Source organism: Nansenia antarctica, assembly GCF_963989245.1.
Source record: "Nansenia antarctica genome assembly, chromosome: 8".
NCBI classification, from domain to species: Eukaryota; Metazoa; Chordata; class Actinopteri; order Argentiniformes; family Microstomatidae; genus Nansenia; species Nansenia antarctica.
This window is the reverse complement of record NC_137678.1, coordinates 14210405-14237936: the sequence shown is the minus strand read 5'-3', so window position 1 is coordinate 14237936 and position 27532 is coordinate 14210405. Positions and strand designations below refer to the sequence as shown.

The following is a 27532-nucleotide window of genomic DNA, read 5'->3' as shown; positions in this document are numbered from 1 at the left end:
ACACACGCACAGGGGTCAGATCGGGGTCAGAGAGAGGGCTCAGGCTGTGGCTCAGTAACCCCCTCTAGTGGTCACATGCTGTATGTACCAGTGGAGGCTGGTGACTTCCAGAATTGAGGAGGCCAATTTTAGTAGAGAGAAACAACTGAAGCAGATTAGCTAGGGATTACGCAGTCTACTAGGTGTTAATCCTGCACCCCACAGTGAGAGAAATCATAACATCAAGGGTCAAGTACACTCCAACAGGACTAAATGTAACTCTGACACGTGTTGGTTTGTTGGACAAACATTCATGTGTATTCACGGCGGATCATTTTAAGAAGTAGTAGAAATGATGTGTTGGTATTTCTATGATAAGTAGCAAAACTCATTCACTTGAAAAAAGAAAGTATATATATATATATATATATATATATATATGGCACTGGCAGGTGATTAGGGCATCAATATATGGAAATAAAAATATTTTTTTTAAGTTTGCTGCTCCATAAATGGACCACTGTAAATGCATTTGAATTGTCTGTAAATCTATTGTCAGTTAACTACAGCAATATGACACTTCCCTTGAAGTGTTCAAGACTTCCTGTCTGGATATGAGAGTTGACATTTCTGAGGTTCCATTTCTAGTCACTTCCCCTTCTGGGGGGTGTTATACCCCCCGGGTCTATTATACCCCTGGTCTATTATACCCCTGGTCTATTATACCCCCCGGGTCTATTATACCCCGGGTCTATTATACCCCTGGTCTATTATACCCCTGGTCTATTATACCCCCCGGGTCTATTATACCCCCCGGGTCTATTATACCCCCTGGTCTATTATACCCCCTGGTCTATTATACCCCTGGGTCTATTATACCCCTGGTCTATTATACCCCCCTGGTCTATTATACCCCCTGGTCTATTATACCCCTGGTCTATTATACCCCTGGGTCTATTATACCCCTGGTCTATTATACCCCCTGGGTCTATTATACCCCCTGGTCTATTATACCCCTGGTCTATTATACCCCTGGTCTATTATACCCCCTGGTCTATTATACCCCTGGTCTATTATACCCCTGGGTCTATTATACCCCCTGGTCTATTATACCCCCTGGTCTATTATACCCCCTGGTCTATTATACCCCCCTGGTCTATTATACCCCTGGTCTATTATACCCCCTGGTCTATTATACCCCCTGGTCTATTATACCCCTGGTCTATTATACCCCCTGGTCTATTATACCCCCTGTTCTATTATACCCCCCTGGTCTATTATACCCCTGGTCTATTATACCCCCTGGTCTATTATACCCCTGGTCTATTATACCCCCTGGGTCTATTATACCTCCTGGTCTATTATACCCCCTGGTCTATTATACCCCGGGTCTATTATACCCCCTGGTCTATTATACCCCCCTGGTCTATTATACCCCCTGGTCTATTATACCCCCCGGGTCTATTATACCCCCCGGGTCTATTATACCCCCTGGTCTATTATACCTCTGGGTCTATTATACCCCCTGGTCTATTATACCCCCCTGGTCTATTATACCCCCTGGTCTATTATACCCCCTGGTCTATTATACCCCCCTGGTCTATTATACCCCCTGGTCTATTATACCCCCTGGTCTATTATACCTCTGGTCTATTATACCTCTGGTCTATTATACCCCCTGGTCTATTATACCCCCTGGTCTATTATACCCCTGGGTCTATTATACCCCTGGTCTATTATACCCCTGGTCTATTATACCCCCTGGTCTATTATACCCCCTGGTCTATTATACCCCTGGTCTATTATACCTCCTGGTCTATTATATCCCTGGGTCTATTATACCCCTGGTCTATTATACCTCCTGGTCTATTATACCCCTGGGTCTATTATACCCCTGGTCTATTATACCCCTGGTCTATTATACCTCCTGGTCTATTATACCCCCTGGTCTATTATACCCCTGGTCTATTATACCCCCTGGTCTATTATACCCCCTGGTCTATTATACCCCCTGGTCTATTATACCCCCCTGGTCTATTATACCCCCTGGTCTATTATACCCCCGGGTCTATTATACCCCTGGGTCTATTATACCCCTGGTCTATTATACCTCTGGTCTATTATACCCCCTGGTCTATTATACCCCCTGGTCTATTATACCCCTGGTCTATTATACCCCTGGTCTATTATACCCCCTGGTCTATTATACCCCCTGGTCTATTATACCCCCTGGTCTATTATACCCCCTGGTCTATTATACCCCCTGGTCTATTATACCTCCTGGTCTATTATACCCCCTGGTCTATTATACCCCCTGGTCTATTATACCCCTGGGTCTATTATACCCCCTGGTCTATTATACCCCTGGTCTATTATACCCCCTGGTCTATTATACCCCTGGGTCTATTATACCCCCTGGTCTATTATACCCCTGGTCTATTATACCCCCTGGTCTATTATACCCCCTGGTCTATTATACCCCCCTGGTCTATTATACCCCCTGGTCTATTATACCCCTGGTCTATTATACCCCCTGGTCTATTATACCCCCTGGTCTATTATACCCCCTGGTCTATTATACCCCCTGGTCTATTATACCCCCTGGTCTATTATACCCCCTGGTCTATTATACCCCCCTGGTCTATTATACCTCTGGTCTGTTATACCCCTGGTCTATTATACCCCTGGTCTATTATACCCCCTGGTCTATTATACCCCTGGTCTATTATACCCCCTGGTCTATTATACCCCTGGGTCTATTATACCTCCTGGTCTATTATACCTCTGGTCTATTATACCCCCTGGTCTATTATACCCCCTGGTCTATTATACCTCCTGGTCTATTATACCTCTGGTCTATTATACCCCCTGGTCTATTATACCCCCTGGTCTATTATACCCCCTGGTCTATTATACCCCCTGGTCTATTATACCCCTGGTCTATTATACCCCCTGGTCTATTATACCTCCTGGTCTATTATACCCCTGGTCTATTATACCCCCTGGTCTATTATACCCCCTGGTCTATTATACCCCGGGTCTATTATACCCCCTGGTCTATTATACCTCTGGTCTATTATACCCCGGGTCTATTATACCCCTGGTCTATTATACCTCTGGTCTATTATACCCCCTGGTCTATTATACCCCCTGGTCTATTATACCCCCCTGGGCTATTATACCCCCCTGGTCTATTATACCTCTGGTCTATTATACCCCCCTGGGCTATTATACCCCCCTGGGCTATTATACCCCCCTGGTCTATTATACCTCTGGTCTATTATACCCCCTGGTCTATTATACCCCCTGGTCTATTATACCCCCCTGGGCTATTATACCCCCCTGGTCTATTATACCCCCCTGGTCTATTATACCCCCTGGGTCTATTATACCTCTGGGTCTATTATACCCCCTGGTCTATTATACCCTCTGGTCTATTATACCCCCCTGGTCTATTATACCTCTGGGTCTATTATACCCCCTGGTCTATTATACCCTCTGGTCTATTATACCCCCTGGTCTATTATACCCCCTGGTCTATTATACCCCCTGGTCTATTATACCCCCCTGGGCTATTATACCCCCCTGGTCTATTATACCCCCCTGGTCTATTATACCCCCTGGTCTATTATACCCCCTGGGCTATTATACCCCCCTGGTCTATTATACGCCCTGGTCTATTATACCCCCTGGTCTATTATACCTCCTGGTCTATTATACCCCCTGGTCTATTATACCCCCCTGGTCTATTATACGCCCTGGTCTATTATACCCCCTGGTCTATTATACCCCCCTGGTCTATTATACGCCCTGGTCTATTATACCCCCTGGGCTATTATACCCCCCCTGGTCTATTATACCCCCTGGTCTATTATACCTCCTGGTCTATTATACCTCCTGGTCTATTATACCCCCCTGGGCTATTATACCCCCTGGTCTATTATACCCCTGGGTCTATTATACCCCCTGGTCTATTATACCTCCTGGTCTATTATACCCCCTGGTCTATTATACCCCCTGGTCTATTATACCCCCCTGGTCTCCTCCTCCTCAGCTGGACTGGACAGGTAACACACATAAGTATCCACCATTCACCATGTACAATATAACAAATGTGTTGGTTGTTACTCAGAAACATCCATTTGAGTAAAGCAATTTTGGGCTCTTTTAAAAAGCAACAGACAACCTTTAGCCTTGCTTTTAATAAGCTAGCCCATCAATCTGAGTGCACTTTCAAGATTGTCCATGTCCAATGCCCACGCCTCTGACATGTCCACACACGGCATTGCTGCTCATCAGAAAAACGAATTGTCAACTAGACTGAAAACAAAGATGTTTTCTTTAAATGCAGATGAGGCAACAGATGGTAACATGGACAGGATCCTTAATGTTCTTGTAAGGTACTTCGATGAGGATATGGGGAAAGTGTTGACCCAGCATCTGGCCTCAAGGATAGTTAACATCACAGATGCCTCAACCCTCACACACACACTGACAGATATCCTCCAGTCATACAACCTGAACTGGAATCAGGTTGTTGCTATACTGCTGGATAACTGCAATGTGATGAGAGGGAAAAGGTCTGGAGTGGAGACACAAATCCGAAAAGAAAATCCATCACTCCTGGACATCAGCGGAGACACGGTTCACATGGTCTCAAATGCAACCAAGGCCCTTTTGAAGCCTTTCCAGGGATTTGTGGATGAATTTTGCTCTGATGTCTACTATGATGTAGAAACATTTCCCAAACAGAAGGAGCTTTTTGGCGAGTTTCAGTCCTTGCTCCATTTGGAGAAGAAGAGCTTGATCCGTCCCATCAGCAGCAGGTTCCTCCAAATGCTGGATGTGTGCAACAGAATACGGGAGCTTATGGATCCATTGATTGTGCATTTCTACAGCTTCCTGTCTCCTCAAGATCAGCACAAATACAGGTACAATAGCATTAGCATTCTCTTTTTATGTCTGTTTTCTCTGTACTAGCAGGCCCAATTTGCTAAATCTAATTAAATAAATCAGAGCAAATATAGCATTCCTGTTCCCCCAACTGTATAATTATATGCTTTTTGTGATGCAGATGGCTCCTGAACCAGGTTCTTGATCAGCATGCAGTTACATCTGATGAGAAGGCAAGGATCACGGTTCTGCAATTGCAAATGGCAAAATCTGCAGGGACCGGAACTGATGTCAACCAAAACCGGAAGACACGCATCTGTATGCTTTTCTCAGAGTTCAAGAAGCTCACAGCCTTGATTGATTTATACAGAGGTATGTTCTCGGGCTGGGTGATATTGGAAAAAACTGACATTGCAATATTCTTTTTCACTGCAATATATAGGCCTATTGTGATACATAAAAGAAAACTGGCATGCAGGCACGTGTTACAGATTTACTTATCTAACTTAAGATCAGTAAATCTGATTGGCTGACCTGGCATGTAGGAAAGAAGTGGCTTCATTGGAAGAAACATTACACAGCAAAAAATAATGATGCAGTTTTTTCAGGAGTTGCAAGTGGGCTTAATAGGGACGTTTACCCTATATTGTGCAGCCCTAGCTCAGTCACTTTTGAAGTGAAAAGAAATGTACAGAGATGTCTTATCGATTTATTTATTGTTGCATATTTTTCCTGTAATGGAATCTGAGTATGTTACATTACTATGTTTGTGATCAGGAAAGAATAGTAAAACATATTCAGCGACTTTTCTAATCAGGCTTACCGTAATTGTGATTTTCAGGTGTACTTCCAACTTTCCAGGTGTTCCTGAAAAAGTTGCAGCATGAAAAGCCCATGCTCCACGCACTGCATGCCGAAATGATGCTACTGGTCCGGGAACTTCTCTCCAAGTTCATGAAGCCTGTTTACATCCCCCTGAGTGTGAAGGGCTTGTTGAAGCTTGATGTTCAGAAGAGAGACCTGCAGTACCCTGACCAAAGGTTGTCTGTGGGGAGATTCAGCTTCTCTACCTTAAACAAGGCTAGAGTGGAGAAAAGGCCCTGGGTGCAGAACGTCTACAGCTCTCTCAGAGAAGGCTACATCAATGCAGCAACATACCTCCTGAAAAACCTTCCCCTCAACAACCACATCATCACCTCTTTGTCTGTGCTGACACCATCATTGATTCTCCACGAATCGGTCCAAGGGGCATTCAACACCTTAGCCAAGGCCTTGCCAAATGCAGTGAAATCTGAGGAGCTTGGTCAACTGAATGAAGAGGTGCGAGCCTACCAGATTGACGCAGATTTAGGAGCACAGGCCAAACACTTTGAGGAGAATACCGAATGAATCGATGTTGACTGGTGGAGTAGGATCTTGACATCATAGAAAAAGACAGGGTCAGGCTGAACATTGAGACATATGAAGGCTTAGCCATTATCAAGTCCCACATGAAGGCAACAGGGAAAACGGCCTCCAAAATGGAAATCAGCCCTGCACTGAGGAGCTTGTGCCTGTCTTCTTATGAGAGATACCAAAGTCATCTGAAGAAGAAGAAGGAGAACATTGACAAGCAAAAGGAAAGGAAACTGATGGAAGCTGTGAAAGTCCTCTCAGCAGTTAGGGCAAGAAAAGTAACAGAAAAGTTAAAGAAAGGTTCCACCTCTTCTGCTCCTGCAAGAGCCTCCTCCTCCACTCTTGGAGTCACAGCCATTTCACCTGTTAGAGCCTCCACCTCATCCTCCTCCTCCTCCACTCCTGGTGTCAGAGCCACTGCATCTACTACAGCCTCCTCCTGCTCCTCCTCCTCCTCCACTCCTGGAGTAAGAGCCACTGCACCTGCTACAGCCTCAAAATCCTCCTCCTCCACTCCTGGAGTCAGAGCTACTGCATCTACTACAGCCTCAAAATCCTCCTCCTCCACTCCTGGAGTCAGAGCTACTGCATCTACTACAGCCTCAACATCCTCCTCCTCCACTCCTGGAGTCAGAGCTACTGCATCTACTACAGCCTCAAAATCCTCCTCCTCCACTCCTGGAGTCAGAGCTACTGCATCTACTACAGCCTCAAAATCCTCCTCCTCCACTCCTGGAGTCAGAGCTACTGCATCTACTACAGCCTCAAAATCCTCCTCCTCCACTCCTGGAGTAAGAGCCACTGTATCTACTACAGCCTCAAAATACTCCTTCTCCATCCCTGGAGTCAGAGCCACTGCATCATATTCTAGAGCCTCCTCCACTCCTGGAGTCAGAGCCACTTCATCATCTAGAGCCTCCTCCTCCTCCTCCCCCTCCTCCCCTCCTGGAGTCAAAGCTGGTCCCACAGAAGAAACCCTGAAACGGACATCAGGTGTAGCCAAGCTTCAGGCATATCACTTCACTGCCAAAAAGCAGAAAAAGTGAAAAGCACTATAGTAAGTATTACACTTATTATTATTTAATGCTGTTTTGGTCTTTTTCAGTGATCGCTCACTTCAAAACAAAAACTGTGTTTGTTTGGTGTTATACTAGACAGCTGCCATCTCAAGGTGGGTCTTACTATTAACCTGACAAAAATGTCAGTATGCATACAGTAGCATTGCATAGTCTTAACATCATATGTTTCTTTTACCTGCACAGAAACTGGCTGATTGCAGACACCAAAGACTAGAGGAACCTCTGGATGCAGAAGACGTGTGGAGTAAGGGCAATACAAGACACATTCAGTTCATGTGTTTTTTTGTGTTTTTAGTTCCTTGTTCAAGTTGTAAGCTTGCTCCGTTGGCACAATGTAAATAAAAAACTTGCACTGAAAAGTTATGTAGATGGTTGATTATTTGTATGTCAGAGTCAACCCTTGCAATAAGTATCAATTTTATTTCATGAATTGAAAACAGCATTGATATCACATAAAAGCAAACTGGCAATAGAAAAGCTGTTCAAAATAATCTTCTTCCCTTAAAACGCTAACTTATAAAATACAAACATATAGTGGAGGTTAAAATGAGAATATGACTTGGCTTGAACACATTTTCAGTCAGGAGATTATTATTTTTTTAGTTTATTTTTTTTTGCTTTAATCCCTGATACTGGCTACTTCTATAATGGAGGCCTACACAGTTTCCTGTTATTACTATGATGTCTTGTTTTTGTCATTACCTGTCATGTGTTATGTCCACCGGTAGTTGGCGGTGGTGGCAAGCCAAGCCCCTCCCCCGTGACGTGAGATAAGACTACTGCACACGTGACCAACGTAGGGAGAACCCGGAAACGTCAGATGTTTTCATTACTGAGATTTATCATATTAACATTGTTCTGCCGGTGTGAACAACATGTCCACCTTAACACCACCTGTGAATGACCCGTCGGTGCCTCGGCGTGACTTTGAGGAGCTGGAGAGCAGGAGAAGGTATCACTCCCACCAGCCGCCCAGCTACACAGCAAGACGACCCCTCCAGGTACGAACAGACAGAACCAGCCTCAGTGCAATGTGCCTGTAGACTGGAGATGAACATGCGTTAGAATAATAATCACTTTTTATTTGTATAGCGCTTTTCCTGCAAACATTGAAGCTCAAAGTGCTCCAATCATTATATAATCATAATTTAATGATTTAGTCATTTAAAGGCAATATTAAAAGGATGGGTTTTTATAATCTTAATTTAATGATTTAGTCATTTAAAGGCAGTATTAAAAAGATGGGTTTTTAGTCTTGACTTGGACATAATGTGCTGAGGTTGCATCCCTAATGTAAACTGGCAGTGAGACACAATCTGGAGCATAAATGAGAACGCAGCCTCACCAGATCTCTTCTTTTGTACATGTGGTACACATGTCATGACTACATGTTCATGTACAATGTGCGTTATGACTGTAGACTTCATGTCCTTGCTGTAAGTTAACCAAACTAGCAGCAGAGCGTCTTAGCGCACAGGATCATGTCTGAGATGATGACACGGTGAGCTGGTTCATTAAGGAGGCTGCGTTCGTAAAGTGGCTCTGAGAGCGACGGAGCGCACACTGGGTTCGACGTCATAAAGGGTCCAAGTAATTTGATTGGACAAAGAGGCATTCCATGAGTGCTGATCAGATTCCAGAGCGAATTTACGAACGCAGCCTTCGTACGCTTGTACTGACGCGTAAAGTCGTCTTTGGACTCTTCCGGCTTGTCACTGTTTCTTTACGAATCTGCCGAGGCTTCACCAGTAACTATCGTTCTGTCTATTATTTGTTGTAAATATTTATATTTAACGTTTCATTAAAGTGTATTGCGTATAACGTAAAGATAGTGTAGCAGCACCTGCTGTTGGGAGGACCGAATTGCAGCAATACATGCTGTGGACATAGCGGGTAACACAGCCGGTTGGGAAGCGGAACGTCGTCAGTTCGAGACCCACTTAGGGCAGACAGCGCTAACCTGCGTTTTCTACCAATATATTGTGATTTGTATCATCCGGTTTGGGTAGAGACACATTTCCCACTGTGTCATCAGCCGAGGTCTCCACCTTTATTCAACCAGCAGTCACATTTCAAGGCTGGCAAGTTGACTTACAAAGTTACCACATGTATTTCCCCAGGACATGATGCCAATGTATATTAGCGTAAGTAATAATAATAATAATAATTCATTAGATTTATATAGCGCTTTTCCGAGGCTCAAAGACGCTGACAATATGGGAAAACGGGAAAGTGCTGTGTCCCTTGTTGTATGGATAGATCCCAGTCTAAAAAACAATTGAACTGTCATTCTACCGCTTTAGTACACGGGTACTCTGGTGCTTTAGTACACTGGTACTCTGGTGCTTTAGTACACTGGTACTCTGGTGCTTTAGTACACTGGTACTCTGGTGCTGTAGTACACTGGTACTCTGGTGCTTTAGTACACTGGTACTCTGGTGCTTTAGTACACTGGTACTCTGGTGCGGGGAATTTTTGGTTTGGACCCGGAAATTGCTAAACAGACTTAACAACCAAATGACTGAGCCCATATGGAGGCTGACAGCCACTCAGTCTGCTTGTCCCAAACTGGAAACTGTCCCAAGTCTGTCCCAGATGTGTTCCCTGTTCTTCCAGTTGTGCATAACCTTTTCACATGGCCCTTGGTCAAAAAGCAATGCATCATATTAGAAACAAGTCATTTGAGATTTGGCCCTAAATGTTTTTTGTTGTTGTTGTTTTTAACTTACCTTGGTTTCAAACAACAGACCTATTTTTTCAACTGTCCTGACAGGATGACCCCAGAACCAAGCTGCGACCCGCTGCTGACCCCAGAGCCAGGCCCCCCCCGGGGGGTCGCCCTGCAGCCAGATGGCCCCTCAGCGACGACCCCCTCACCCGCCAGCCGCAGGTGGACGACTGCGAGCGCCTGGGGACTCTGTTCGGGGAGCTAAACAAGTGCCTGCGCCGCATCGGGTTCACCCAGATGTACTTTGGGGAGAAGATCGTGGAGCCCGTGGTGATCATCTTCTTCTGGGTGCTGCTGTGGTTCCTGGGCGTCCAGGCTCTGGGGCTGGTGGGAACCCTGTGCATTGTCATCCTCTACATCCAGAAATAATGTGAGGAAAGAGCGCCCCCTGGTGTCTATGAATGAAATTATGCTAATTTCAGCCAGAGTCTCTCCCTGTCTTGCATCAAGGCTTTCTAGACTCGACAAGCGTCTGTGGATGCTGGGCTTGATAGTGTTCAATAGGGGTGGGCATCGACGATCGATAATTGATCGATAAGGATCTTGGTCGATCACAAAATAAAACATTTGGTCGATCCCCAAAAATTATTATTATTTTTTTTTTTTTTTGTGATCGACCAAATGTTTTATTTTGTGATCGACCAAGATCCTTATCGATCAATTATCGATCGTCGATGCCCACCCCTAGTGTTCAACTACATACGGTGTGAGCTTTAAGCTTTTAGAGGGGTGGGCGTGTCGAACGGCTGTGTGTCCCACTACAGGTTTCAGGGAGGGAGGGCCAAGTTGTTTTCTTTGGAGTTTTTCTAAGCTTCTCAAGCTCCTCCTCCTTCTTCTTCCTCTCAACTCCAAAATCAGATCAGTCAGCTAGTCATCTGTGTCCCAATACAATACAGTAGCGTCCCCCCTCCTCACCTCCTTTCACGTGTAGCTGCCGAATCTGCCAATGTGAAACCATGGAGTAGTTAAGAGATACTGAGAACTACAAGCTACTGTTAGGAACATGACACCTTGTGTCCTTTAAAAGAGAAAGGAAATGAGGAGAAGAACATAAGTATTTATTATATGTACTGGGATACAGCCATGGCTTCATGTACGCAGCTAGAGAAATGGTTCTTTTTTTGTCAGTGTTTTCTCTACCGTGGTAATATATATATTAACCCCCCCCCGCCTCAAAAAGAAAAGAAAATTAGTCTAGCTTGAGTTCCAGCTCAATTGTCCTAAAATGCGTTCCAAATGTATGAACATTACTGACACATAAAGCACTTTGAGCTGCAACGTTTGCAGGAAAAGCGCTATACAAATAAAGTTGTTATTATTATTATTATTATTGATTTTGGAGGGAACCAAGGCAAAGTGGGACCTTCATGCCTTGAGATGACCTGGAAGTAGTAGCAACAGCTACATACGTAGTTTCATAGTTACTTGAACTGTCCCCATACTGAATATGCATTCAGAAACATCCTTGTTGACGTGCATGTGACCTCAACATTGCTGTGAAGGGGGAGTGGGGCTCATGACAAGCATGTAGTATGTCGTCATAAGCCCCATGAGCTTGCACTTTTGTAAAAGGGAATGGTGCACTATACCAAGCCTATCATTAGAATGAGATGGTATGTTGTCAGGAAGTCCCTTAATCAGAAGTGTGTAGAGTACCGCGGAGCTTACGTCCACTTTCAAATTCCTTGTGAGTTTGGCCATAAGCGTTGTTATCAGGGCTGATTTATAACATTTGAAAGCATGAACCCACCCATTCAACAACCAAGGTTAATCACTCATTTGTTATGAGTTGTATACTTGAAGAGCGACCATTGTGACTTTTAAAATGGTAAAGTCATTTGTAATAATTACGAGACTAAATCCAGACCGACAAAATGAGGTCACACCTCAGTACTGTATTACACCAAACCACTCCAGATGTGACCCGCTGGTGGCGCTATTGAGCCAAAAAACGTTTCTTTTCAGGTTTTCATTGTCAGTTAAGCTGAAATTGCAATGTTATATAGGGTTATTATACGATTTTGGGGGGATTATTCTAAAGATTATTTTTTTTAACTACTCAATTAATGTAACAATTAATTAATTACCCAATATACATATCAGAAACATGTCTCATTAATATTAAAATATTTTATTCAATCATATTCAAATAGACCAGCCTTAACTGGTAATCTCCGCTTTACAGTCCAACATAAAACCTCTACAAAATAAAATGAGGCTAAAGCAAGAGCTTGTTCAGTTCAGGTAGAAGGAACACATGCAGCCATGCGGGGGGTGCGTGGATGTGGGTTCCTGTTGTGGTTAAAGTCCTCCGCATCCTGAAAATGAGACACATAAAGCACATTAGAATAATGTGGCATATTTTAGTCTAATTTCCACATCACTGCTGTGTTATGTGTTATTATTATTATTATTAATAATAATAATAATAATAATATTAAGACCATTTTTGTCAGATGAATTGTGAATCCATGCTTTGACTGGGCCCGGCCATCTTACTTCTTTACGACGCGCTGATGCATGTTATGCAAATAGACATATCTCTGTAATGGATGCGTGGCTCCAGCCCTAGAATGACAGCTGCTTTTGTGACTACTAAAATCATAATGTTAAAAGAAGAAGATAACAATTTGGTTTGTTTTTTCACACACACACACACACACACACACACACACACTCCTTGTTCAATAATCACACATTGTGTCAGTCATTTTTGCCTAAAGCCCAATGCACACGGCGTGCGATTTTGTCGCACCGCCGAATTCGATTCCATTGTTTTGAATGCATCTCAATGAGACAATGCAGACGGCGTGCGATGCGATATTGTCGCACGACAACATTCGATTCTTCATTCACATTCATTCATTCATTGGTGTGAATTGAGAATCAAATGTTGTCGTGCGACAAAATCGCACGCTGTGTGCATTGGCCTTAACGGTTAAGGTGAGGATCAGGTCAGGTCAGCTCACCAACTGTTGAATGAAACATAATTTTCAAAACATTGTGTGGTCAACCAAAGTATGATATCTTAGTCCTTAGAGAATGTTTGACTTACATCCTTGTTGTTTGGCATCTAATATGTTGATATGCAACGATTAAAACATTTCTATTGTTTAATATCAACTAAATTAACGTTTTTTTATAAGTAAGCAAGCATAAAGCGTAGCGTGAGAGGACATGAAAGTGCAAGTCATCCAAACCAGTTCACTCAGTTAAACCAGTTCACTCAGTTAAACCAGTTCACTCAGTTAAACCAGTTCACTCAGTTAAACCAGTTCACCCAGTTAAACCAGTTCACTCAGTTAAACCAGTTCACTCAGTTAAACCAGTTCACTCAGTTAAACCAGTTAAACCAGTTCACTCAGTTAAACCAGTTCATTCAGTTAAACCAGTTAAACCAGTTCACTCAGTTAAACCAGTTCCCTCAGTTAAACCAGTTCCCTCAGTTAAACCAGTTCCCTCAGTTAAACCAGTTAAACCAGTTCACTCACTCAGTTCACTCAGTTAAACCAGTTCCCTCAGTTAAACCAGTTCCCTCAGTTAAACCAGTTAAACCAGTTCACTCACTCAGTTAAACCAGTTCACTCAGTTAAACCAGTTCACTCAGTTAAACCAGTTCACTCAGTTAAGCCAGTTAAACCAGTTCACTCAGTTAAACCAGTTAAACCAGTTCACTCAGTTAAGCCAGTTCACTCAGTTAAACCAGTTAAACCAGTTCACTCAGTTAAACCAGTTCACTCAGTTAAGCCAGTTCACTCAGTTAAGCCAGTTCACTCAGTTAAACCAGTTCACTCAGTTAAACCAGTTCACTCAGTTAAACCAGTTCACTCAGTTAAACCAGTTCACTCAGTTAAGCCAGTTAAACCAGTTCACTCAGTTAAACCAGTTAAACCAGTTCACTCAGTTAAACCAGTTCACTCAGTTAAGCCAGTTAAACCAGTTCACTCAGTTAAACCAGTTCACTCAGTTAAACCAGTTCACTCAGTTAAGCCAGTTAAACCAGTTCTCAGTTAAACCAGTTCACTCAGTTAAACCAGTTCACTCAGTTAAGCCAGTTAAACCAGTTCACTCAGTTAAGCCAGTTAAACCAGTTCACTCAGTTAAACCAGTTCACTCAGTTAAACCAGTTAAACCAGTTCACTCAGTTAAACCAGTTCACTCAGTTAAACCAGTTCACTCAGTTAAACCAGTTCACTCAGTTAAGCCAGTTAAACCAGTTCACTCAGTTAAGCCAGTTAAACCAGTTCACTCAGTTCAGCCATGTCCTGATGCTCTTAGATGGTCCCCTGGTCTCCCTGCTGGGTTGTCCAGGTGGTGGCGTCTGGTCCAGAAGCTTGCAGTAACTCTTATCTAATGTCTTGACTGTCACTTACTTGCCCTCCCATAAATCTGCCCACCAATCCATCAGTGTCAGATAAAATAAACTATTATCTAACATCGTCAGTATCGTCACTGGACCCTCCAATAAATCTGTCCATCCCTCGTTACATCTAGGGAGATACTGACTAACCAACACTAGACTGGCCAAAGTAATGCTTCATCTGAAACAAACTGCTTTTAATAATACAAAGTCTCTCAGACCTGACCAGGGCGCCGTTCCACTAAAGGTGGATTAGTATATCGGCGATTGAAATAAATCAGGCGATCAGGCAACTCGGGATTGGAATTCAAGCCTCAGGTGATTCCTCGAACGAGGATCAGGCTTGTGTCATCAGTGTTCACAGAAGACAGGCTTACAAATCTTCGATATGGGCGCGTGCACGCAGACATAAAGAGCTCCGAAGAGTCGATCTGTCGAAATGAAGATACTCCACTCTGCAGGGGTTCTACATTTGCGCAGCATTCCGAATTATTGATCTTTATGAAGACGGAAAAATAAGATGTAAAATAGTGCAATACTGCCGCAATTAACAAGGCGAGGGAAATGGTTTGGCAAGAAATTGCTGACCGATTAAATGCGTAGGTCATACTAGCCCCAGTTATTGTTATATGTTCATATTTTAATAAATGAATATTACTACTGTGGTGATATCAGCAGCAGGCTACAAACCGTCATATCGCCACAATGGCCTAGTGGTATCGACCGCTGCTATAGTATTTATTCGTCCATTTTAGACGGTGGTTCGAATCCCTCTTCAGACGCACTTTTTACTGCATTTCGTTGTCTGAATCTAATCTAAAATCTCATCTAAAAAAGTATGTAGGCTATAAAATTATGGTGCAGGCTAATTTACAAGAACGGACACGATTACAATGGTGTTTGAAGCCTTTGCATGAAATCTTCGGTTAAATGTAAAAAATATATATATATATCGCTTAGTCAGGTCTCGAACACGCAACCTTTGGAACTCTAGCTGGCTGCCTTTTATTTTTTTTATTTTTTTTATTTTATTATAAAAATATTCTTTTAAATACAATCATAGCTATACATATTCATACATGTTTATTTTATAGCCTTCATTGTATTCTAATTCTTAACCACTGCGCCAGCCAGACCGCTGTGATGACAGCAATGCAAGTTGAAACAATTGCTTTTTTTTTTACACTCTTTTCTTTATTGATCTATCGATCTATCTATCACACTTTCAAAATATCAAGTTATCTATCGATCGATCACACTTTCAAAATATCAAATTATCTATCTATCACACAGTCAACCAATCTATCTATCTCGTGTGAAGTGGGAACTAATATTTCCTAAAAGACACATGAGGAACTGTCGTTCGGGATGTAGTTTCCGCCTGTGAGCCTTTTTTGATGCACGTATTACTTTAGCCAGTCTTTTAGCCTGCTCGAGACCAGGCTAATTATATCTGACTCAGAAGGAGCTCAACCAAGCAGCGAATTATTTAAGCCACATTGATGGAACCGAACGCAAGCTAACATTATCGCCGATTAGAACTTTATCGAGGCTTAGAAGATAATCTCGCATAGTGGAACGGGCCTCAGGCCTATATCATTCATCTGAGACATTGACTTGGAACTAAAAAAACAACAAACTTGATACAGGCTCTACTGCCCTCTACAAACTGTCATTATAAGAACATGTTCAAGTTCTTCTTTACTAATCTTATTCTGAGTTAAAACAAACTCTAACATTGTCACCACCTGCCCACCCTCATCAGGTTGTTTTGCAAATAGTTAAATGTGAACTATGAGTTCAGTTGAAAATCTTTCAAAAGGTTTAGCAATTTTTATGTTTTGAATGCAACCTAGGTCTGTATACGGTTTTTAAATATCTGCTGTATGTGTACCAATAATAATTTAGTTGATATTAAATAAGAAATGTGTAAAGGATTTGATTTAAAGGTGAAGGATATGTGAGTAATTTGTAACAAATATTGATTTTCCTCAATGTGTTTTTCACTAACATAACAGTACACTATTGTAATGGTTTTGATTGATTGAGTATTTAGGTTTGCAATGACTTTTAGAGCTAGTAAGTAAAAGTCTACCAGTCATGATTCTCTCAGACAGAAAAGGGTGGCATATCTTGGATCACTGGTTGTGCCATGTACACACCAATTAATCAATATCACCATGCTGCATTTTTATCATTGTTTTGAATACATTATTTTGTAATGGCTTTTGAAATAAATTATCCAGGACTTTGAATAATATCTACACTGACAATGTTATAATGTTATGCATCCCTGCAAAATGATCAAACTTGAATGACTATTGAAATATGTAGATAAATAAAACTTAATATATGTTTTTATGAAAACTCTCTGTGTCTGTCCTTTTCAATACGTGTGTGTGGCTGGTAAATACTATAACTAAAAAAGTTGTTTTCTCAAATGAATGCTTAAAGGGGGCTCCAGGGCTAGTTTCACTCTTATTGGGTGAAAGTGTGTGAGCTATAATGTTGCAGCCAGAGAAACGTACACTACATAGCCAAACGTATGTGGACACAGTTCTGGTCTGGGGCTGTTTTCATGGTTTGGGCTAGGCCCCTTAGTTAAATCTTAATGGTACTGCATACAATTCTCTAGAATCACATTGTATGCATCCAACATTGTGGCAACAGTTTGGGGAAGGCCCTTTCCAGTTTCAGCATGACAATACCCATGTGCACAAAGCGAGGTCCATAATGACGTGGTTTGCCGAGTTTGGTCTGGGAGAACTTGACTGGCCTGCCCACAGAGCTCTGACCTCTGTGCCAGTTTATGAAAGGGGCCCGAAGGACATTGCCTACGTCTAGGCCGTTAGCTCCTTCATGGGACCTCCCTATGGTACTAGATGCTCTCTCCTGCCCACCGTTCGAATCGCTGGAACAGGTGGAGGTGAAAGTGTTAACGCTAAAGACGGTCCTATTGCTTGCTTTGGCTTCGGCTAAGCGCATAGGTGAAGTCCATGCGCTCTCGGTGCACCGAGAGTGTACAAAGTTCTCCCCAGGGGACTCTAGGGTCAGTCTGATGCCTAACCCAGCCTTTATTCCGAAGGTTATAGGCTCTTGCACCCCTATAGAGTTGGCTGCCTTCTATCCCCCGCCTTTTGCCTCGGAAGAGCACAGGCGGTTGCATACTTTATGTCCTGTCCGCGCGCTGCGTGTTTACATAGACAGGACTCAGGGTTGCAGGAAAGGTGACCAGTTGTTTGTATCCTGGGCGAATCCACACACGGGAAAGCCAGTGTCGAAACAACGCCTTTCCCATTGGGTAGTGGCGGCTATTGCCTTGGCTTACTCTAGTAAGGGTCTACAGCCCACCGCGGGCTTACGTGCGCACTCTACTAGAGGTTTGGCGACCTCCTGGGCACTCTTTAAAGGGGTGTCTATTCAGGAGGTGTGTGCGGCGGCGTGCTGGGCTTCGCCCCACACGTTCGCTAGATTTTATAGGTTGGATGTTACGGCTCCAACGCTATCACACTCAGTCCTCAGTTTGGGTTCCTCTTAGGACGTAGTTCCTAGAGTGTGAGGGTCCATTCTGGGACAGTTGTCGTTTTACAGGCAGGTCTGGCAATACAGGAGTAAGTATATTCCCATAGTGAGATACGAAACGAATACTATGAAAGAGAACTTTAGGTTATTTACATAACCCCGGTTCTCTGAGTAGTATTCGTGAGTATCTCACCGGACCACCCTCCTTGCTTTAGAAGCGAGAAAGAGGTTGCTTGTTTTGAATGACGACAGACGCTGTGTGTACGCTTTATATAGGCGGAGGGTCCCGTCCCTCGTGACACAAGCGTCGCCTGGGCCAGCCAATGGGCTGGCGCAGTGTAATTCAGTTTCTGATGAGGTCACGCAGGGGGCGTTCCCATAGTGAGATACTCACGAATACTACTCAGAGAACCGGGGTTATGTAAATAACCTAAAGTTTTATTCAAGCAAGTTTTAGTGATAAATGCAATTACACCACGGTCAATTCCTTAACTTAGAAAAACTGGACGTCGTAGTGTCACACAAGCCAGGCCTTAACTCAAGGCCCCATGAAAATCAAAGTCATCTGTGTTGCTACATAAGATTCGGATTAAGTTCAAAGTGTTTAAGGAAAAAATCAATCTGTTGATGCTGTTGTGGCCCCTCTCTGTCCTGTGGTGGTGTTTGGGAGGTTGGAGTAGAGGTGGTGCTCACAGCATCTATTCCACATCTTCACTTTTTGGCAACAACCAGCACAGCTGTCGGCACCAAACCTAGTTCCCGTAGAGGTTTCTCCATGTCCAGTTCTGTGTAGACGCGGCGGGGGTACGGGGAGAGCAAACGGGAATTAATAATAACCGCACAGTAAGCGGTGAAACAAAAGAGGAGAAATCAAGTCTCCGATAAACGATTAAATAATAATAGGCAACAAAACAACAAAACAAAAGGGGAGATGGCTTAAGAACACTTTTGTGAATCCAGCCCCTGGTCTGCAGGGAGAGGGCGGTTTTGAGCTTCCCCTGGAGCTTTATGTTCATGCTCTGACCCTCTTTCAGCTCTGAGGCCATCTTGTTGGCTCTCATCTGAATCTTGAGGTAGCTGCACTTCCCCCCGTCCAGCGAAGTCTGGAGAACGGCTTTGGCTGCCCTCTCCTCCTCCAGAGCCTTTCTTAGTGCAGCAATCTCAGAGTCCTTGCCACAATTCTGAGGTTGGTTATTTGGGGGGAGACAAATGATCACTCTAATGATGTACCTTATAGTAGCTATCAATTCAACATGAATTTAAACTCAAGCTCTTAAAATTATACTGTACATAACACTGGGTAATTACAGTGTAACAAGTGCTGATTATAATTACTGTTGTCCTCCTGCAGGGCCTGAAGGGATGAACACGCATACACACGCACACACACGTAGATGAAAGCACTGACAAGGGAGCTTAAACATGAAGCATTAAACTTGCAAATTAATGTAATATTCCTTCTCAAAATTGTAATCTTAGATGCTTAAACTGTACTGTAAACACAGATACAGATAGATAACAAACTGTGTAAATAAATGTTGAATCTGGCGTAATGCATCACAGTCATTGAAATAGCTTACTTGTTCAGCAGCGGTCTCGGCCTGGAGGCTCTCAGTCAGCTGTGCGATCCTGGTCTGGTTATCCATAGTCAAGGACATTATCAAGGACCCCAATTGAAATAAGCCAGTGGCTTTCTTGGGTTTTTATCCTGTTAGTTGACCTTGTATGTAATATGTACTTTCATGTACCTACCTAGTGTTTCCGCTCTACCTCCAGGGATGAACTAATGACACGCTGAGCGATGACACTCTTCTCCAGGGCTACAGTCTTCTCATAGGGCTTTCATACCGGCAAAGAACCGTGCCGGTTCGCGTTCGCGAACCAAGTCTGGAACCGGCCGGCGCGTTCAGACCGAAGCTCAATTGGTTCGGAACCTGAAAAGTTGGTTCGCAGCGGGCACCAAAAAATAGTGGTTCTCAAGCGCGAACCAAAACGTAGAACAGTCACGTCGTCAGTGGGTGTGTCCTATTCTAGGCTGCAGAGACCAGCAAGGAGGAAGTAGACAACATGTAATCTAATCTAAATCTAATCATTAGTGATCAAAAACAATATCAAAAGTGTCATTATTCTCTCTATCTTCCTCACATGCTCAGCAAACACACACACGCACACGCGCGCGGACATGCGCGAACGCGAATTTCGTAAGCCATTTCTATTCCAGTAATGGAGCAGCTGATTAGTAAAAGAACGCATATAGAAAGTGTCTTTTGTTTTGTTTCACAGAAAATTGTGTTTATTTCAGATACTGTAGTAGTGGAAGATATTATCCTCTTTTCCAGTGAAGTAGCTGCCATCTAGTTGTGAATTGTTTTGTTTATCCCGCCCCTTCATCACCCAGCGTTGATGACGCGGATGGTTCAGGTTACACTGGTATGAACGCGGGCTCGTTCGCCAGACAGCACCAAGGTTCAGAGGTTTCCGAACGCGAACGCGAACCGGCACGGTTCTTTGCAGGTGTGAAAGCCCTATCATAGAGCTGTTGGTCCCAGTCCTTGAGCTGCTCAGAGATTTTCTCTGATTCGGCCATCTCTATGGCCACAGCCTCTTCCAGATCAGTGCAAACCTGTCTGACATCTTTTAGCTCCACGGTCAGTCGGTTTTGTTCATCTAGAGCCATCTTCTGCCCAGAGAGAGCAGTTTGGACTTTGCTTTGGAGCTTTCTGCTCCTACTCTGTTTTTCCGCTAGATCAGAGGCCATCTGAGTAGCTCTCACAATGTTCTCAGAGAGACTAGCATTGCAAGCTGCATTTTGCACTCGCAAGGCCTGCACTTCGCAGCTAAGGGCCTGCTTCTCGGCAGTCTCTTTCTGGAGCCCCTCATGCAGTTGAACACCCTTCGCCCTCTCCACCTCCATGGCTGTGGTCAAATCTTGGAGCTCTCTGAGCTTGGCCTCGCTCTCCACAACCAACCGGTTGTGATCCTCCAGTACCATTTGGTGCTCTGAAAGAGCAGTCTCAAGGTCTCCCCGGAGCTTTTGATTTTCTGAGCTCAGCTCATTTAACTTTAGAAGCCTGGAATGGCTTTCTAGAGCCAGCTGGTCACCTTCGTCTAGCCCCCTCATACACTGTGAGAGGGCAGCCATGAGGTCGTTCTGGAGTTGCTGGCTTCTGTTTTTTTCCACCTCCAGGTCTGAGGCCATCTGATCGAGGACAGCATTTTCTGTGATTTTGTCATGCAATGCCTGCACCTTGGACCCGTTTACAGCACTGTTCTTCTGAAGCCTGTCCTCCAACACAGCCCTATGAGCTCTCTCTGCCTCCAGGGATGACATTATCTCCTGCATCTCTTGAACCCTGGCCTCATTCTCTGCAGCCAGGCTGTCGCGCTCCTCCACAGCTCTCCGCTGCTGGGACAAAGCCGTCTCCAGGTCATATTGGAGCTTCTGGCTCATGCTCTGCTGCAATAACAGGAGGTCATTCTTGGCTGAACAATCAGAAACCCCCCAAAAGGTTTTATAAATCGAAAGATTCTGTTTTGCATTGGAAATAGAAACTATTTACAGTAGAGATACACAGAAAAATATCATTCAGTTGAAGGGAATAATCCAAAGAAGCTGCATTTCTTGTTTCTTGGTGTGTTAACGTTACTGTAGTTCACTAGGGTAATATGAATTACTACTTGCGATGCGAGTTTCACATCGAGGCAGCTTTAAGCCTGCTGCCTGCTTTGCGCTGTCTCGGTAGGGGCGACTAGAGAAGTGATCACTTTTTAATAATGTGTAGTAAATGAAACGGGATTTCCATTCCTTATCGAAACATCGGGTAGAATCTGTATCTGTTTCCATCGCATAATTTGTGCTTTCCCGAATAACGTATTCGGGTACACCCCTACAGAATCAGTAGCTTATCTACATGAGGAATGTTTGAGCCACTGTGACCCTGCACATGAGAGAGTACTACACATTAGAACCCCTAGGAGGACACTGAAGTAGCTCAGGTATTTGGTGTCAGTGAATAACTGAATTATATGTGACAGCAGCTGGTGAATCCGGGAACAAGTCGGCCGATCAAATGTTCTGACTGTTATTCAGAAAAATTTAATTGTTGAAAATCAATGACACAATCGCTAGTCAAGCCAAAATATTGCAATGCAATAGATTTGGTGACTAATCCCGGTTTCACCAACTGCAGTCACATGTTCTAGCTGTACTGAAGTCAAGCTGAAAAGTGAAAAGTCTATTGCAAAAAAAGCAGGCTTTAAACTGTCTGAATTTCCACATTTATTTTCAAGAGACTTAGGAAATGGGTATTAAAACATTCCTTTTCTCTATTAACTAACAAAAGTGTGCACAACAATAAGTTGCGTACATTGAAGTGTGAAAAAAAACCTTTACCCAATGAAATAGAACAACAAACAGTGTACATTGAACTATGAAAAAAATCTTTACCCAATGAAACAGCCAAAACATGAAGTGTATAAATGGTGTAAATTGGATTACAATAAAATGTAGCTGCTCACTCAGACTGATGAAAAGATGAGTGATTATGGAAAACCTTTGGTGAGCCACCGCATAATAATAATAAACTGTAGTCCAGAGGTAAACAAGTAAAGGTTCATGTTGATGTTGTTGAAGGCCTGATGGATCTCCACTGTGGTTGTCAGAACTTTCTTCTGTTAAGCCTTGGCGATGCTTAAAATGTCTGTGCTTCTACTCGCAGGACAAGTCTTTGCACTTGTTACAGCACTCTACCTGTTTCTATACCAGGAAGTCACAGGTGGACGCCCTCTCGCAGATTACCGGAGCCTGGATGAGTGGTGACTCCTCGATGGGGACCCCCTGGCATACCCTGTACCTCTCCAGATCCAGGAGTAGGGTCACCACGTGGGTCACACAGTTCAGACGGGGTGGGTGAAGTTCATAGAGCAGGTAAGTGAGGAGTAGAGGCTGTCCCTGCACAGTGACCTGATAGTAAAAGCCCGGGTCGATGTGCAGGATGGTGTCCAGCTTGGAGCACTGCAGCAGCTGTAGCCGCGGGCCCTCCACCATGATGGCGAACCAGAGGATGGGGAGAGCTGACGTCCTCAGGTTCTCTAACAGCTGCAGCAGCCCTTGGTCCTGGTCCGTCCTGGTGGTGCTCGCCGTGCTGTCGGCCAGACTGAAGATCTGAGTGATCTAAACAGAATCGCATCAAGGTAAAAAAAAATGTTGTTTGGTCTCAAGTCCATTTGAACTACGGTCGTGTGATTCGAGAGCCCATTCCTTATCGTTTCACACAAGTGTGAACTTTCAATACCCATTTTATTTGCTTCTACTACACGACAGCAGCAGAGCTCTTCAATAAGCGCAAGAAGAAGTGTTATAAAAACACACCCTACAGATTACAGCATATACAGGGATTTTCATTGAGACAGGAGTCAGGATTTTACATCATAGCAAGACTGAGGACTGGATAGGAAAATAGGCTACTATCAAGGACAGGAGAGGATATAATTTCCCCACCCAAGCCGTCCTCTCTGGATGGCTGCATGGCTATGGCGTGACTGAGACAGGTAGGCCTATGCTGTGCATTGTGCAAAAGGTCCATCAAATGTGATTGTCTGAAGAATGACAGCTTAAAAAGGCACAAATTATCTTATATCTAGACTTATATCTGGATATGTATTGAAGTGAGCTATGCATTTCAGAGTGAAATAATGTGCAGTATTGTTTTCCAATACAGTGCACTCCATAAGTATTGGAAAGAGGAAGCATTTGGGTTTTCTTTTAGCTCAATACGGATTTGAAACTATTAACAATTAATATGGGGTTTATGTAGAGATTGTCAACTTTAATTTAATGGGGGGGGGGGGGGGGGTGTTCAGATTGGGTCCACAATTTAGAAAGTATAGTTGTTCTTAAAAAAATAAATAACATACTCCCCATATTTCAGGGCTCCAAAAGTATTGGAAAATTGAACACTGGTTTTAGGCAATTTTAGGCAATTAATCTTATGAACAATAATGGTTCAAAGGCCCAGCTATGCAACAGGGTATGAGCTACTCATTTACCATAGGTGTGCCCTCATCCTCCACATCTGGCTTTCTAGAGTGCGTGTCTACTTCCTGGTCCACGACTAGTCTCCCTCCGTCCCCTCCATTCAGTCTGCCCTGGGCATCAGCCTTTCTAAACACAGTGTCTGTCTGTTGAGCAAAGAGAAAGGAAAATACACCATTACTCCAAACGTTAAAAAGGTAAACACAGCAGAGTAGTACACACAGGCAACATGTCAAACGATTACTAGCGCCGACCTACATTGTGCTTTTATTCTACAATGAAACACGACATGGTTGAGGAATCTTGAGGCATGCTGTGAAAGAGAGGGGTGGTGACTCACTGCTGGAGAAGTTGAATGGTTTCTGATACTGGGGATGCTCTCAGGAAGCCCATTCCTCTGGAATGGTTCCACACTTTCTCTTGTCACCTGCAAAATGAGCAGGGGGAGAGGGGGGCGGGGCAAGTGGTTTAGGAATAGTGGATCCCACTGAGACTGATATTTTGATTGATTGATTGAGAATGTTTTATTTGGTCCCTTTTTTTTCTCCAACTTATACAATTCATAATACAGATATTAAAAATGTACACAGTCACAATGCGTAATACCAGGACCAAAAAGGTGTAGGCTGAAGCCATAGATAGATTTATAGATAGATAAAAAAGGGGGAAAAAGATAGTATATCTATAGCATATCTTTTTTTTTAAATAATAATTTGAATCTAACCTGGACTCTCGGTTGGTGATTTCCAAAGTGCCTCTCGTGAAAGCGCCGTTTACTACTGCTGGTCTGCTCAACGCCCCTGGCCCAGCGTCCCTACAACAATAACAAACGTCAGAAAGGGAGAGGGGAATCCAAAATCACCTATCATTGAGATGGGACCATAATGCTAGCTCAACTTGTGAGCATATCACTCTCCCTGCTCTGCAATTCCCTGTCATATTGGGCAACTCACTGTTCCCATGGAACGCTCCTCCTCTTCCTCCTCCTCCTCATCAGTGTACTCCAAGTCAATCGGCACTGCTTTACTGCTTTTCCTTGAGGTTGTCTTGCGACCGTATGTATACTGAGGTTTTTGCCTGCCATCCTGCACCCCCCCCTCTTGGGTCCCAAACTCATCAGTCTGACCCAACTGAAAGGGCAACAAGTGTCTCTGTCAAACACATACATACACATAAGAGCGCCGTTGGAAACTTTTGTTAGGAGGCTGTTCATGTAATTATTACACATGTTGGGCATTTCATGAATTCAAAGATACCATGGACATATCAATATGAATGCATGCAATGCAAGGAAATTCTAAAATGATTACAAAAATCATACCAAATACTTCTACTACAATCATTTCAACAACGGTGCTTTCTCAACCCTCACCATGGCTTGTCTCAATTCAATTCAACCAATTCAAATGCTTAAGTCTTAAAATGTGTCTGTATTCCTCTCTCTTTATGATATGTGAGGAGAAGAAGAGTGTTTTAACATTCTGAAAATGTCCAGTTAGTCTTTTACTGTATATCTGAACCAGACTTAAACTATTTAGGATCTCTTGCGTCCTTGGCCTCCAAGGCTAAAGGAGTTTGGCAAGCTGAACAGTAAAGAGAGAGCTGGATAAAGGTTGGGGGAAACACAAAGTCCTCTGAGGGTTCCAAGGCGATATTTCAGGGCAGACTGATGGGGGTTCTGGTTGAAGTACTCAGTCGCTCTCACTGCCACTCTCTGACCTCACATAGAAGTCTTCCCCTCGACCCCCCGATCTCCTCGAAAAACAAGCGACCATTTGGAATCTCCTCTTCATTGTCCTCAAAATGATCAAAGTCCAGACTTACAAAAGAGCTCTTCTGCTTGAGCAGCATCTTCCAATCTCCCCGGTCCTTCTTCATCAGCTGTAGCATAATAGCCTATAAGGTAAGAATGCTCACTCTGATGGCCATCATATTTGGAGAGGGAAATACCAGGTGGCTGAACTACATCACCAAATAGTCAGAATAAGAGTAACCCAATAAAATAAAGTTTATTAGTTCTAAATTGCAAGCCTCTAAAACATAGGTGTAAATAGTACTAAAACAGTATTAAAACTGGAACCTTAATTCAAAGTACAATTAAATAAAGTCCTCAAACATTAGGGGACACATTTTGACATTCTGCTCAGCAGGTGCAGAACTCTGTACAGGGAAGGCCAACAGAGAGGCACTGCCACTTTCCACTCTCTCCACACTTTGCATCTTTGCAATATAAGTGAGTGATGTCTCTCACTTCTGTAGGTGCTGGGGGTTTTGTAAAAAGGACAGGTTGAATGGCCCCATCTCTGATAATCCACCCCTTGCCAATAGGACTCCATAACAGGGGTTTGGGCATGTGGCTGTGACACCATACCGCTGTCTGGAACATTGCTCTCTGCATATGCTGCTGAAATGCATCCTCTGTTGGCGGCAGATTTGCAGAGGCTGTATCTGATGTTGATGCAATTATGAACCTCAGTTCATCCAGGTTTGTGCACATCAATCCATTTTCCATTTTCTTCTTTCCATATAGGAGTAGCGCAAATTCTCTTGCGACTGGCAGACTCTTCCAAGCTGGCAGAGAGTCCAAAATGGGCTAGATCTTTGAGCTCGCTGAGATGGGTCTTGAGTTTGTTGAATGCTGTTGTCTTTCCTATTCTGTACAAACTACTTGTTGTGTCACAGCCAGTGAGTGCATGACATGCTGGTAGACAGTTAGACATGTCTTTTCCAATTTTCTCAGATATGGTGTTGATGGGGACATATCTCTCTCTCATTCCATTGCCTGTATGCATGTACACCAGAGATGAACCAAACATTTCTTTGCTTGCATAATATATGAGCAGTACTTCCACATCTGTGTCATCAGACCTCACAATGATGCGGGAATATGACTCTGCAAGATGTATGGCATGGAGCTGATGTGAGAAATTGACGCACTTCATCATACGACACACAATGACCCATCATGTGTAGCTTGTTGATAAGGGCCTTGCTGCCAAACTCATATTGGATCATAATCCCAAGTCCTAGTGTGATAGGTGTACGTCTGCTGCAGCATTGTGCAATTAGATCATGGCAAAAGGTTATAACACTTGTGTTATTCTTCAGAGCTGGGTCCTCATCACAGGTCTGCACATTTTTAAATGCACCTGCATTGACACACCAGTTCACAAAATCATACAGAGTGTTTGGCACATATTCACTGCACTGGAGAAGGGAAAGCTTGTCACTGCTTATGTAGAATTGAGGCTCATGCTCAACCTTTTTCATAGTTTTCCTCAATATACCTGCAGCCTGGTGGAGGATTTGAGTGTCAGTGAGGGTCTCTGTTCTCTGTGGAGGCATTGTCTCCCTGTCTTCTGTTATGTTTTCTCTGAGGAGAGAAGCTTCTCTCATTGCATGGCCAACAGTCATGGCACCAGAACAGATCAGATCAGATTTTCCAGGACGTTCAATGAAGATGAGTTTATCCCCATAATGCTGGATCAACTTTTCTTTGAGTTTCCAGGATTTATACATTGTTGGTTCTGTAGCTGTACTCA

At 43.5% G+C, this 27532-nt stretch overlaps 1 protein-coding gene across 1 annotated transcript; it reads left to right on the top strand.

Annotated features, from left to right (window-relative positions):
• Nucleotides 1-8221: 8221 nt before the first annotated feature.
• LOC308163897 (uncharacterized protein) lies at nucleotides 8222-10443 on the top strand (the record flags this gene model as incomplete). The annotated part of the gene is made up of 2 exons (XM_080538073.1): nucleotides 8222-8347; nucleotides 10120-10443. 2 exons carry the CDS (start codon nucleotides 8222-8224, stop codon nucleotides 10441-10443), a joined length of 450 nt encoding a protein of 149 aa, XP_080394199.1.
• Nucleotides 10444-27532: the final 17089 nt, after the last annotated feature.